This window comes from Chrysochloris asiatica, unplaced genomic scaffold (genome assembly GCF_000296735.1).
Source record: "Chrysochloris asiatica unplaced genomic scaffold, ChrAsi1.0 scaffold00127, whole genome shotgun sequence".
In the NCBI taxonomy this organism is placed as follows: domain Eukaryota; kingdom Metazoa; phylum Chordata; class Mammalia; order Afrosoricida; family Chrysochloridae; genus Chrysochloris; species Chrysochloris asiatica.
In genome coordinates this window covers 5,105,212-5,120,750 of record NW_006408645.1, presented here as the reverse complement: position 1 = coordinate 5,120,750, position 15,539 = coordinate 5,105,212, and the positions used below count along the sequence as shown (strand labels likewise).

The 15,539-nt window shown below is 39.7% G+C and overlaps 1 protein-coding gene across 1 annotated transcript in view; it reads right to left on the bottom strand.

Moving 5' to 3' along the window:
• Positions 1–1,591: 1,591 nt before the first annotated feature.
• DCLK3 (doublecortin-like kinase 3) overlaps positions 1,592–15,539 on the bottom strand; it is a 48,660-nt gene continuing 34,712 nt past the window's right edge. Inside the window, exons 2-4 of the mRNA XM_006869186.1 lie at positions 13,170–13,302; positions 3,178–3,345; positions 1,592–1,785 (exon numbers count right to left, since the gene is read on the bottom strand). Of these exons, the coding sequence (XP_006869248.1) occupies positions 1,592–1,785; positions 3,178–3,345; positions 13,170–13,302 (495 nt within the window). The remainder of the gene's footprint in view (positions 1,786–3,177; positions 3,346–13,169; positions 13,303–15,539) is intronic.

Here is a 15,539-nt window from a genome sequence, read left to right as displayed (position 1 = left end):
TGTGCTTTTTCCAATCTTCAGCCCCTGTTTTAAGTAGTTCTTTAGACTAAGCCTTCTAATGCTGCTCCTATCTTCCTGACTGGACACTAGCTGGTAAACCTCTCAACACAGATGACTCTAAATTTGTCAGGGAGGGCAGGTTAGGGGTGACTGATTCTGTGGCCTATGGCTCACATATAATCTAAAGAGGTCAAGTTGGGAAATACCAGGAACACACCGTGCTTTCAGCTGGCACTTACCTCTAAAGTCATCGGAAAATACCCACATCTTGGTATAGAAATCAGGAATGAAATAATCTGTGAGCATGTGTCCTTGTGGAAACCCCACAGGTGGGAACATGTTTGAACTCTTTGAGCCCCTTGGAGCCCCAGTGTAATCCAGTTAATGTATTTCTGACATAATAATGTACTACATGGCTACTTTGTGTCTAATGTCATGTAGCACTGACTCAGGTTCAGGGATAATTGGGCTGAAAAGCAGTAGGTGTGGGTATTGAAGGAACAAGAATAATACCATGATTTCCTCTTTCCATTTTTCAGAAAGCGCCAAACCTGCTTTTCAGAAAGACTGAAATGCGAGGGACCAAAATCTGCTGTTTCTTATGACCAGTTCAGTACATCCTAAATGAACATTGTCCATCAATCAAGCATCATTCGCAATTGTTATTTCTCATGCGTACCCATGCAAAAAAGCTGGACAGTGAATAAGGAAGACCGTATAAGAATTGATGCTTTTGAGTTATGGTGTTGGAGGAGAATATTGAAAGTGCCATGGGCTGCCAAAAGAACCAATAGATTTGTGTTGCAAGAAGTGCATCCAGAGTGCTCCTTGGAGGTCAGAATGGCCAAACTTCGTCTCTCATACTTTAGATATATTGTCAGGATGGACCAGTCACTGGAGAACGATATCATGTTTGGTAAGATGGAGGGTCAGAGAAAAAGAGGAAGACCCCCAACGAGATGGATTGTCCAAGTGGCAGCATGGATGGACTCAAGCGTGGCAACAGTAGTGAGGTTGGCCCAGGATCAGGCAGTGTTTCGTTCTGCTGTGCATAAGGTCGCTATGAGTCGGTACCGTCTTGATGGAACCTAACAACAACAACCAGTCATTTTGGTTAGGGGGATGTGTCTGAAGTACAGTTCCCTGACTCTCATCACCAGCACAGTAAGAAGTAATTAGAATACAGACCCACTTCAGTCACTCAGAGCACATTTTATTAACAGAGAAAGACCACGATGCACTTTATTAATCTCACAAGGGGAGTTTAAAGCCTGGAAACCACCACTCATGTAGTGCACCATGAAACTGATTACAAGCAAGAAGCAAAACATCATTATCACTAAAAATCCCTCACTGATGACAATTCTTCCTCCCCCCAAAAGTATTAAAGGCTTCAAATATATATACAAATCTAAAAATATGTTACATTTCTTAATGTGAAGACTTGATTATTTTTAAAATATATTCAGCATTATCTCATAGTCCCAATTCTCCAATTAGCTCTCAAGAAGCCCCTTTGTTTCTGTTTCCACCTTCGATACTTTCCATTGTCCTGGAGCAACCTGGAAGCTGGATCAAGCCAAGGTGATCGTTAGGACGCCTCCTCTGCAGCTCTCTTGTGCTGGCTCCGGAAGAGGCCCTCAGTGCCCAGGGACAATTCCTTCTGTACGTTTGCTGTGCTGGTCTGTCCAGCAACTTCGATCCAGGGGTGCTGAAGAACCTGGTGGGCTGTGTAACGCTTTTGGGGGTCTACCACCAGCAAGTGGCTCACCAGATCTTTGGCAGCTGTTGGGGTATCAGAAGAAGGGGGAAATGAGATGGACTGCATTTTTCTTGCCCAGACATGAAAACAAGAAAGCAAGAACACAAACATCCACATTAGCAACTGGGGGCTGGCTAAATGGCTCTTCTGTACTCCAGAGCAGCGCTGTCCAATAGAATTTTCTGCAATGAAGGACACGTTTTGTATCTGTGCTATCCATTTACTGAGCCTTTGAAATGTGCAACTGTGAAACTGAATTTTTAATTTTATTTACTTTTAAATGTAATATAGCAGCTGTCATTGAGTCAATTCTGAATCATGGCGACCCCATGTGCTTCAGGGTAGAGCTGTGTTCCACAGTGTTTCCAACAGCTGTGACCACTGAGAAGACGATTACTAGGTCTTTCTTCCAAGGTGGCCCTGGGTAGGTTTGAATCACCAACTTTTCAGTTAGTAGTTGAGTGTTTAACCATTTGTGCCACCAGGGACTCCTTACTTTTAATTAGCTTACATTTAAATGTATGGCTAATGGTTACCATGTTAGACATTGCAGCTCCCAGGGATATTTGCTCATTTCTCTAGAGTCATGAGGCCAGGCACCCAGGGCAAAACAACAAAGAGAAACCATGGTCTATGTATTTTCAAGTTTTAAATCAAATAACAAGTTGTTAAATAAAATGCAGTCCATCTTCCTATGTTAATAAATACAGAGTCCTGTTGTGGCGCTACAGAATAATGCACTAGACCACAAGGTCAGTTTGAATTGCAAGGTTAGTGATCCAAACCCACTAACTGCTCCTCAAAAACCTTAGACAGGGTTGCTATGAGTCAAAATTGACTTGAGGGCCCTTAACAACAACAGTGCAGTTTAAGAACTGCAGGACTGAAAAATATCAGAAACATATACCCCTCATTTGGAAAGATAAAAGTCATTCCCTATGTAGAAGTGATTGTGAATTGAAGAGACAGAAAGTGATTATTTTGCAATGAATGATCAGGGACTAAGCAGGGCATATTTGGAGCCCAGAGCTCAGAAAGGTAAGGGATGAAGGTCTCAATGACTTCTCAGTGGTTAGTAGCCCAATGCTTATTCTACAGCACCACACCAGAACTCCTAAACTGCATTAAAGGAAGAACATTTCACTGCGTGACTGCAATTGGTGGTTAGACTTTTCATTAAATCTCAAAGCAAGTTATATTTTAGAGTGCTACATAAATATGCATGAGGCTACTGAGAAAATAAAGGAGGAGGCACAACAGGTTGACAGTCCACTGCTTGCCAAGTACCATGGTAGGCAGGCTATGTGCTTTATTTCATATGCGACCTGAAAACCTCAGTTTTGCAATTAGAACCTAGAGATGTATGCCTGCCCTACATCCCCTCTCCATCTGCTTATGGAAGCCCCAAATCTCACCTTCAGAGATATTGTCCCAGTAAGGGGTGAGGAACTCGAAATGGCCCAGCTGGATGATGTTAAAGAGCTCATCCTGGTCCCTCTCCGGACTGCGGAATGGGGGGAAGCCACACAGTAGGATATAGAGGATCACACCTGCAGCCCACATGTCCACCTCCAGCCCGTAACCTGCACAACAGAGGCAGAGACAACAAGGGAAACTGAGAGCAGGCTGGATAAAACCTGATTAGACAAACCATGGAGAGTCTTAGCTCTAGACCCCAAGTTAGAAGATCTCAGGTCTCCGAAACAAGAACCACTTCCAAACACAGGATTTTACTGCCCAATCATACTTCTGTTACCACCTCCAACAAACATGGGATCTACATCAGTGCTGCTCAAAGTTTGGTCCACAGAGAGATCCCTGCCACTTTCTGATGTGTTTATTATAGTGTAGTGGTTACGAATCGGGTTGCTAACCTCAAGGTCAGCAGTTCGAAACTACCACCTGTTCCACAGGAGAAAGATGAGACGTTCTGCTCCCGTAAAGATTTACAGCCTCAGAAACCCTGTGCAGGGTCACTATGAGTTGGAACCGACTCCACGGTACTTAACAACAACAACATAATAATAATAAAACACAGAGTTCTGGTGTGGTGCTGTGGGTTAATGAGCTGACTGCAGTCAGTTTAAACCGCAAGTTTAGTAGTTCAAGCTCACAGCCACTCCTCAGAAACCCTATACTGGGTTGCTATGAGTTGGATCTGACTTCACAGCACTTAACAACACCAATGATAAAATTAGGACAGTAATTACAAGTTAGCATGTAGAAGCTTGTAGAGCAATTGATGTGACTGTGATGTCCAAATGCATGATGAAGGTACTCCTCTCATTGAGCAGGGTGTAATTCACTTTGGTTCATAGCGAACAGTTGTGGTAAGTCAAATGTAGAGTGAGTTGTATTTTCTTCATATGTAGTAAGAATACATAGTGGTTCAAGTTGTACTGAAAATTTTAAAACCCAGATTTTCACCAGAGAGAGTTTGAGAAGCGCTGGTTTACAGCAGCAATCCCTATTTCCTATCCAACAATCATTTTCTCTCTCATTTAAAAAACATCATTTACTGGCTTTGTAAAATAATGATAAAGAGACTGATGTTTTCTACTAGATGAATTCCTCCCCCCATTCACACACATCCACACATATTTATATACTTTCTTTAGCAAAATTGGGATCAGACTGTATATACTTTCATTCTCTATCTTATTTACTTACTATTTTATCCTATTTCTTATATAAGAAAAAAATTTCAAAAACATGATTCCTAATGACTTTACCATTCCCTTTCAATATGAATCCCCTATTTGAAATTTAAATTGTTTCTGATATTTTGCAATTTGAAGTAAATATGTGATGAGCATCTTCATGTATTAACTTTTTACGCACATCTCTGATTATACTACAAGGCTTCAAAAAAGTTTGTGGGAAAATTCCATTATCTTTTTTTTTTTTTTTTAATGAAGTTTTTTTGGAATTGGGTGAAGGTTTACAGAGCAAATCAGTTTTCCATTCAATAATTCATACACATTTTGTTTCATCTCATTGGTTGCAATCCCCACGATGTAACATCACTGATTACCCCACTTCCTCCCTGCGTTTTCTGTTTCCATTCCTCCTTCTTTCCTAACGCTTCTGAACTTTATCCTTGGGTAAATGCTGTCCTTTTTATCTCAAATACTTGATGATTCTAAGTTTTGTGAACCTGACTACTGTTATTGTTCCTCTTCCAGACTAGTCTACTATTTGGCTGAAAATAAAGCCATGGGGTGAGTTCATTTTCAGACCTGAGAGGTAACTAAGGGTCATAGTCTTACTCTACCAGTAAGTCTGGTTTCTTTGGGTATGATTTTGAGTTTTCCTCCCACTCTTTCTAGGACAGTCTATTGTGGTCCCTTTCAGATCAGTTGGAAGTGGTAGCAGGTGGCACCATCTCCGAGGCCTGCAGACTGATGTTCATGCGGTCCGTTCATCGATTTGACTAATTGTTTCTATGCATATTAGATTTTCATCACTCTTGTTTTCTCCAGACACAGAGAGACCATAGTTGTGCCTGAAGTCCATGATCTTTTCATTCCATTTTTCACATTTTTAGAAGTCTTCTCTTGTTATTAAAATAACGTTGTGGAAAAAAATAAATAACGTTGTGGGAATAAAAATGTACAAAGTAATACACATACTATCCAATAAAACAAGCCCTGGTGTGGTGCTATAGGATAAATACTAGACTGGTAATCACAAAGTAGGTAGTTCAAGCCCACCACCCACTCTCTGGAACCCTACACAAGGTCACTATGAGTTGAAACTCTCTTGATAGCACACAACAAGGTTCAATCAAAGCCAGCAAAGTTGTCAACAGTAGTATAGTAATGTCCCAACACTTTCTAAAGTTTATTTACCTTAAGAGAGGAAAATATTAAACAGTTTAAATTTATGTTTGAGGCCTTTGTGGCTGTCACTGTGTCAATCCATCTCATTGGGGGTCTTTCTCTTTTTCAATGACCCTACACTTTACCAAGCATAATGTCCTTCTCCAGGAATTGATCACTCCAAACAACATGTCCAAAAAAGAAAATCAAAGAATTGCCATCCTCACTTCTAAGGAGAATTCTGACTGTACTTCTTCCAACACAGATTTGTTTGTTCTTCGGACAGCCTATGGTTCTATCAATATTCTTCACCAATATATTCATACTTCTATGGTCTTCCTTATTCACTATCCAACGTTCACATGCTTATGAGGTTATTGAAAATACATGACTTGGTTCAGGTACACCTTAGTCCTTAAACAGATATCTTTGCTCTATAACACTCTTAAAGTTTGTTTTTGCAACAGATTTGTCTAATGCAATGCGTCATTTGGTTTCTGGACTACTGCTTTCATGAGCACTAATTGTGTATAAAAGCAAAACCAAGTATTTGACAACTTTAAGCTTTCCCCTATTTATCATAATGTTATTTATTGGTCCAGTTATGAGGACTTTTGTGCAATTAACATTGTGGGGCAGTCTATACTGGAAGCTGTAGTCTTTGATATTTATCAGTATTTTAAGTCCTCTTTGCTTCAGCAAGTAAGGTTGTATCATCTGCATATCACAGGTGATTAATGACTTTCTTTCCAATGTTGATATCATGTTCATATAACCCAATTTCTCAAATTATTTGCTCATCATACAGATTAAATATGTATGGCGAAAGGGTACGTCTATGGCATACGTGCCTTTCCTAATTTTAAAACATTAAGTAACCCCTTGTTCTGTTCTGTTCTGTTCTGTTCTGTTCTGTTCTGTTCTGTTCTACAGGTTCCTCATGAGCACAATGGAGTGTTCTGGAATACCCATTCTTTGCAATGTTATCCATAGTTTGTTATGATTTACACAGTCTAATATCTTTACATAGTTAAGAAAGCAAGAGAAAACATTTCTGGTATTCTCTGCTTTTAGGCAAGATCAATCTGATATCAACAAAGATATCCCTAGTTCCATATCCTCTTCTGAATCCAACTTGAATTTCTGGCAGCTCCCTATCAATGTACTTCTATTATCAGTTTTTAATTATCTTCAGCAAAATTATACTTCGCATTAATGATATTGTTGATATCATTAATATTAATGATATTGTTCAGTGATTTCTGCAATCTGTATGGTCACTTTTCTTTGGAACGGACACAAATATGGATCTCTTCCAATCAGTCGGCCAGGCCACTGCTGTCTTCCAAATTTCTTGACCTAGACAAGTCAGAGTCTCCAGTGCTGCATGAATTTGTTTTTAATGTTTTTATTGTGAATTGATTTAACAGGGCAGATCATCAGTTTTACATTCAACAGGTCAAACAACTTGTTTCATTACAATGATTACAATCCCCTCCATATACCATCAGTAAACAGTATTTCTCTCTATTCATTTTAGCTCTTTCTTTTGTTTTTTTAACACTCAGGCATTTATAATAATTTACACCACCAAAGGGCACATTCTGCAAGTCTCCCTCCTGGCCACCAGCTCTCAGTCCCTCAATTCCCATGAATCTAGAGTCCTCAGCTGTTCCCTGTCTCCATAACCCCATCTCTGTCTCCCTCTCTGGTGTTGCTGCTTCTCTAGATAAGGTCACGCATTCTGCTTGTGCTCTTCTCCTTTGATGGTCCTAAGGTCCTCTGTTTCTGGACTATAAGATTAACTACTCCCCCATTTTTGTTACAAAACTTCTACCTTTACAACTGTGACAGTCACAATTAGTCATGATAACAATTGCTCACTATTGAATCATAAGAATCTTATCCCCATCTTTTTTTACCAGACCCATTTAGACAAGATGAAAACTATTCAGTGGAGACTCTATCTTCCCTCACACACTCTTAAACTATACTCCCTCTTGAAACCTTGTAAGCCAGACACTTCCTGCCTTTATCACCCCCTCATTTACCCTGCATATGGAGGGGATAGCATTGATACTTGATGTAAAGACTCCTTCCCTCTCTGTTGGTATTTAGAGCTACTACCTCCATGAGTATAAGTCAAGTTCATCAAATTGTGCAATCCACCTCGTTTCCTTTATCAAATTGGTTTTTTGTTGCTCTTTTTTTTTTTTTTTTTAATCTTCCTCCAGTCAAATTCTGAACATCCAGACATCGAGGCTAGGTCAAAGGGGTACTATCTGCAAGTTTGGGTGTTGTTGTGCATCTCCCCTCTCTTCATATCAGCTGGATGCTTCACTCTCAGCTCTAGGCCTCTGTGGCTATGTCCTCAGGTCTCACCACACTTTGGACCAATCAGCCCTTCCTCTTCTCTCTCTCTCATCTCCAGGTCAGCAGGAGTCCAGGGAACGTGGTTGAACTCAGCCCATTTCTTCATTGCTGCCTTTCCCCCTCTTCCACTCACCAGTAGACCTACATGGTCATCAGCAAGCTTACATGCTTGCTCATGTGTTCCCTTTGAGTTTCAGTCTTAGAGGGGGGTTTGTCCTGAGGGAACTTGATTGCTTCCTGGCAAATAACTTGCTTATTCTTGTAGTAGCCAGTCATACTATCATTTTTGTTTTGGATTTTTCCTGGTGATCTTTCTTTGAAGATATATCATCTGTCATTCTAGCTGTTCCAGGCTGATCTGCTTGTCCTTTCTAGTGGGAATGTCCCAACCCAAAAGGTTCTAGATGTGACTCAGGATTCCACCTAATTTCTGTACACTGCAAAGGCTCAGCAAGAGGCCTATTTCACTGGGCAAGTTCTTGAATCCCTTTTAGGTATGCCAATCAGTTACAGGCTGAAGACTGGCTTACAAGCTTTCTGTAATCATGTTTCTCAACATTCTTTTCTATTCCAGTCAAGTGTCTATTTTACAATAGTAGGTAAGGGACATTGTTGCATCAATTTGTTGAAACATTTCCATTTATATTCCATCAATTCCTGAAGCCTTGTTTTTCACCAAGGCCTTCATTGCAGCTTGGACTTCTTCCTTCAATAACATCAGTTCTTGAACATATGGTATCTCTTGGAATGATTGAGTATCAACCAAATGTTTTTTGGTACGGTGACTCTGTGTATTCCCTCCATCCTCCTCAGATATGTGTCCAGCATCATTCAATATTCTGCCTATACACTACCTTGAGAAACGCTGAGTGTGTTCTTCCCTTTTGGCTTTCTAAAGTCCATATCTTTACATATTTCATTCTAATATTTCACTTTGTCTTCTAGAGCTGCTATTTTAAATTTTCTGCTCAGCTCTTTTACTCCTCATTTCTTTCTGTTACTTTAGCTTCTCTAAGTTCTAGATCAAGTTTCAGAGTTTCTTCTGACATCCATTTTGGTCTTTTTCTTTCTTTTCTGTCTTTTTAATGGCTTTTTATTTTCTTCCTGTATGATGATACTGACGTCATCTTACAACTCGTCTACTTTTCAGTCATTAATGTCTAATGCATCACATATGTTCTTGAGATGGTCTCTAAGTCCAGGTGGGATATATTTAAGGTCATATGTTTACTCTCATGAACTAATTTTAATTTTCTTCAACTTCAGACTGAACTTGCACATTACCTGTTGTGAAGTGCCGTCGAGTCGGTTCCGACCCATAGCGACCCTGTATAGGGTTTCTGAGGAGAAGCTGGTGAGCTTGAACCACTGACCTTAAAGATTACATAGAGCAGGTAAACTAACTATCCTGGAGTAACCAGTCAATTATTTTTTTGGAGCAACATAAGAATAATAGTGATTTATTTTTTATATCCTCTACAGAACACGTCACTTAAACAGTTCATTGAATCATCATTCAATACACAAACATATTTTCTAAAAACAGTATTCATGGCATTTTAAATGCTATCTCCATTTAAAATATAAATTTGGTAGAATTTTTAAACCAGTTGCCATAATTACTATGAATTCTGTCTCACTGGAGGATGTGGACTTACATCAGTGGTACAAATGACCTATGTTTGTTTTTGATTTGGGGGTGGGGGAGAAAGTGGGGATGGGAGTGGATAGGAGTACAGAGTTAGGACTATGGCAAGGTCAGGGCAAGACCTATGATTTCATTTCATTTTAGGGTTATAGTTAGGACTGGGGTTAATGTTAGGGGTAGAGGTTGGGTCAGGGATAGGTATAAGGCTTGGTCTAATTTTAGAGTTACATTTAGTTTTCTTTTGTTTTGATTTGTTTAGTCTTATCTTTTTCTTAAAATTTACTTGCTTTCTCCTTCCTTTGGAAGTTCTACAGATACATCATTCCTCCTTTTTTCTTCATGTTTTTGTTGCTGTTGTTACAAACTGGTATCTCTGGGTTCCTATTTTCAATCTTACAGATTTGTTTTACTTTGAATATGTCTATGTCTGGGTTGAGTTCTGGGTGATAGTGTCACATATGTTAATTGCAGGTTTTTGTTTGGTGTTGTTGGTTCTTTGTTGAAAGAATTCCCTCTAAAGTTGATCTGGTTTTTGCAAATTCTTTTGATTTTCATTCATCTGGAAATGTTCTAATTTCATCATTATATTTGATGGACAGTTTTGCTGGGTATATGATTCTTGATTAGCAATTTTTTTTTTTTCCTTTCAGAGTTTTATAAATGTCATCCATTGTCTTCTGTCTTGCATGATTTCTGCTGAGAAATCGGAGCTTAACCTTAATAGTTCTCCTTTGTAGGTAACTCTTCAGGATCTTTTCCTTGGCTTTGGTTTTGAAAAGTTTCATTATAAAGTGTTTTGCATAGTTTGTTTTGGGGTCTAACTTATTTGGAATTAATTTCACTTCTTGTCTTTTATAACGTTAGAAAAGAAGTTTTCTTCCAGCAACTCTTGCACAATTTTCTGGGGTGTTTTTTTTGTTTTGTTTTGGGGTTGTTTTTTTTTTTTTTGGTTTCTTCCTGTTCTGAAATTCCAATCACACATAAGCTATTTCTTTAGAGTCCCACATAAATCTTAGGCCTTGTTGTATTTTTTCATTATTTTTTTCTGATTATTCCTCTCAAAGATGAGTTTTGAGAGATTTGTCTTCAAGCTCACTGCTTTGACCTTCCATTGAGTCAATTCTACTTCTTTGCCCTTTCAGTGTATCATCTAATTCTGAAGTCTTAGTATTAATTTTCTGGCTTTCTAAATGCTGTTTTTGTATGGTTTTCAATTTGTTCTTATACTGTTTTCCTGAATTCTTTCTTACTTTTCTTGATCATCCTCTCAATTTCTTGAAGATACCCAAATAACAATCTTTTAAATTCCTTATCAAGTAATTCTAATACCATTTCTGGGATTACATTTTCTGACTCTGTATTTTGGTTACTTATTTGAGGCACTATATCTTGTTCATGTGAGCTGAATTTGTCTGTTTTCTCCAAGACATTGTGGTACTGATTGCATAAGCATATTTATATTTAATTGCTGTTTGTGTATTGGTGTGTTCTTAGGCACTCACTACTTGTCTCCTGGTAGTGACAGAGACCAGGAGTGTGAACATAATTCTCTGTTTGCTGTTTGTGTAGTTCAGGGTAGGTTCATGTGTTTCCAGAAGAAGGTGTAGAATGTTCAGCATCTGACACCAGGAGAGGCTGGGAAGGAGGGAGTACTACTGGGTGCTATGTTGGTGATGGTGGGATTGGCCATGGCCCAAGCTATTAGGGGGGCAAGGAACTCAGTGAGATCTGTACCCACCTTGTCTCCCAAGTCTAGCCTCATGCTGACATCAATTATTCTTTGGTCTTTCTGTATCTGCATCCACTTGTGAAAGTTCAAGATGGCCACACTGCTTCATGCCAGTTGAAAGCTTGCCTGTTTTTCTTCTGTCTAGCTGTTTCTGTTCAGGTTTCTGTTCCTGTCAGCACTCAGTCCACCTCTCTAGTGTATCTTCTGAAGCTCATGGTCCCAAGATCACCATCTCTATCTGTTCCACTTCTTCCTCATCTTTGTTGCAAAGGTTTTGCAAAATGAATTGCCCTACTCTGCCATCTTACCCAAGAGCTCATGTCCTCGTATGTTTGAGTCCTTCAGCCCATTCTCCACCACTTTGCATTTCTGTAGTACGGCCAACACAATAACACAAATACACATATCCCTTCTCTCTAATAAGGGCAGCCCTGATGAAAAGAAACTTTAGTTGTTTGGGTCAAGGAAACCTGTTTCAAATATTTTCACTAGAGTCCCAGTCATAGCATTAAATCAATTCTCAGATTATTTAATGCTTCAGATTAAAAACTATGTAAAATATTAAACATGAAAAATGAACTAGAGATTCAAAACCAGGGCCGTGGCTGCAGGAAATGACGGCTTGGCCCTGGCAGCTTCAATCATTGCCACGTGGTGACTTTTGTGTTGGTGACGCTCAGAATCCAAAAATTCTCTAGTGACTTCTACAGAGTGGGAAATGGAAGTGGTGAAGGGATCCTCATCATTTAGCTAAGCAGACCAGGGGACGGAAGAGCCTTGAGCCACCTATTTGCTGTCATCATGGCTGCAGCCAGAGAGGTGTGCCATGTCCCCACTGTGTGTAGTGCCACACTGTGCTCGCCAATTTGGTGCACCTGGCCTAGGACCTGTCGTGATCCCTTGGAGCTGTGGTCTCCTCTATATTTCTCAGGATGATTATTGTTTCAAAATAAGGTCATCTCCAATGGTAGAAGTTGTGCATTTCTACCAGGGCTGAGGTGACAGCCATGAATACACCACTGTCTTCACTTCTTCATCAGATGTGAATCTTCATTTTTGAAGAGCTGCTTTCAGGGGCTCAAACAGGTGAAAGTCCCAGGGAGTAAGATCAGGACTAAAGGGAGGGTGCTTTAACACGTCAAAATTAAGGTTTTGCAGAGTGTCGACAGTGTGGGCAGAGGTGTGTGGATGTGCATTGTCATACAAGTTCACAAGGCCCTTAAAGAGCAGTTTTCTGCATTTAATCCAAAGTTTAGGCTTCAGCTCTTCAGTGATCATCTCACTTTAAGGAGCACTGTTGACTGTTGAACCTTTTTCCTGAAAGTGTTCCAATACTGGCCCTTGAGAATCCCAGAAAACTGCAAACATCAATATTCCAAAGATGGTTGACTTTCTACTTTTTCTTGGTCTGCAATTGAGGATGTTCCCATTCCATACTCTATTATTTACTCTCAGGTTCATAGTGATGAACCCGTGTCTCTTCACCAGTAACTGTTTCTAATAAGCTTCCTTCAAGTATTGGTCGAAATTTTGTTTGAAGATATCCAAATGCTTTTGTTTATACTCTTCTGTAAGTTGTTTCGGTACCCATCTTGCACAAACTTTTCAAAACCCAAGTCTGTCACTGATTATTTCATAGGCACAACCATGACTGATTTACAAATGATTTGCCACATAATCCACTGTCACTCATCTATTCAACAGAATCATTTCATGTGCACGCTCAATGTTGTCATCAGTTGTGGACATGAACGGGCATTTTAATATAACTAGAGTGTGGATAAAACAAACAAACAAAATGAACTAGAGTCCCAAAGAGCAAAGTGCAGCACTTACCTTTCTCAGAAAGAATTTCAGGAGCTACATAAGTTGGAGTCCCACACACAGTAAATATAGGTCTTACCACAAGCTTTGCAAGACCAAAATCAGCTAGTTTCAAGGTAGTAGATTTGTCCTCATTTCGCTGAACCTGTAAGGAGTCAACAAATTGTGATGAGAACAAAGAAGGGAAGTTAATGAGAAAATCAGGATGCAAGTTCAGGATGTGCAAACTGTAAGCCTACATGAGTTTACAGAGCAGCCAAATGCTGATAAATCTAATTCAATCTCTGACAGATGCCCTGGTTTTCAACTGAAGAACAAATGAGTTTGATTTACTGTGATGTCCAGTGTGGTAGCCACTTGTCATTGATAGCTATCTAAAGTTAAATTAATTTAAATTAAAATTAAAATTCAGTCCCTCAGACACACTAGCTACATTGCAAGCAACCAAGAGCTCAGTAGCAGCTTGTGGCCACTATATCAAACAGCTCAGATAGAAAACATTTCCATTTTTGCAGAAAGTTCTACTGGGCAGTGTTGAATTCAAGCAAGAATTAATGATTTTTTGTTATATATGTTGTTGTTGTTGTTTAAAGTTTTTATTTTGAATTGAGTGAAAGTTTATAGGGCAGATAATCAGTTTTACATTCAACAAATCATATACTTTGTGTCATTACTATGATTATAATCCCTTCCATGTACTATCAGTTAACAGTATTTATCTCTATTCATTTTAGCCTTTTTTATTTTTTTAACATTCAGTCATACATAATAATTTAAACCACCAAAAGTCATAGTCTACAAGCCTTCCTCCTGGCTGCCAGTTCTCAGTCCCTCTCTTCCCATGGATCTAGAGTCCTCAGCTACTCCCTCTCTCCATGTCCTCATGTCTGCCTCCATCTCTGGTGTCGTTGCTTATCTGGATAGAGAAGCATTCTGCTTGTGCTCTTCTCCCTTGATGGTCCTAGGGTCTTCTGTTTCTGGACTGTAAGATTAACTACCCTCCCGGTTTTGTCACAAAACTTCTACCTTTACAAATGTGACAGTCACAATTATTCATGATAACTATTACTCACTATTGAATCATAAAAATCTTATCCCCATCTCTTTTCACCAGACCCATCTAGACAAGACAAAAACTATTCAGTGGGGACTCTATATTCCCCCTCACACTCTTAAACAAAGCAGACCAGCATGGAACAGCTAGAGCAACAGAAGATACATCTTCAAAGAAAGATCAGCAGGAAAAACTCAAAACAAAAATGGCAGTCTAACTGGCTACTACAAGAATAAGCAAGTTGTGCGCTGGGAAGCCATCAAGGCAAACAATCACGTCCCTTCAGGACAAACCCTCCTCTAAGATGGAAACTCAAAGGGAACACATGAGCAGGCATGTAAGCTTGCTAGCAACCACACTGGTCCACTGGTGAGTGGAAGAGGGGGAAAGATAGTAATGAAGAAATGGGCTGAGTTCAACCATGTTCCATAGACTCCCATTGACCTGGTGATGAGAGAAAGAAAAGGAAGGGCTGGTTGGTCTAAAGTGTGGTGAGACCTTGGGACACCTGAGTCCAAGGACAAGGACCTAGTCACAGAGGGCTAGAGCTGAGAGTGAAGCATCCAGCTGATATGAAAGGCGGGGAGATGCATAAGAGCACCCAAACTTGCAGACAGTACTCATATGACCTAGCCTCGATGTCTTAATAATCAGAACTTGACCAGAGGAAGATAAAAAAGAAAACAATTTTTGATAAAGGAAATGAGGGTAAACTGCTACAATTTAATGAACGTGACCTATACTCATAGAGGTTGCTGCTGCTGTTAAGAACCATGGAGTCGGTTCCGACTCAGAGTGATCCTGCACAGGGCTTCCGAGGCTGCAAATCTTTACTGGAGCAGAAAGCCTCATCTTTCTCCTGTGAAACAGCTGGTAGTTTCAAACTGCTGACCTTGAGATTAGCAGCCTGATTCGTAACCACTATGCTACCAGAGCTCCTTATACTCATAGAGGTAGTAGCTCAAAATATCAACAGAGAGGGAAGGAGGCTTCACATCAAGTACCAATGCTATCGCCTCTGTACACAGGGTAGAATGGAATGGGCAACTTAGACACTGGCTTCCTAAAATGAAGGGATGATAAAGGCACAAAGTGACCGGCTTACAAGTTTTCAAGAAAGAGTTTATAGTTTCAGAATTAATGAACTTTTGAACATTGACTAACTTTTGAACATACCTGTGGGTACTGAAATGCATAAGTTATAAAGAGGGAAAGAAAGAAAAAAGGAACTACATATTACACTGTGAAAGAAAGGCACACAAGCAATGAAGGGATGTTAAATACTGGGTCCCACTTTGGAAGGAAGAAACCCTGGTAGCACAGTAATT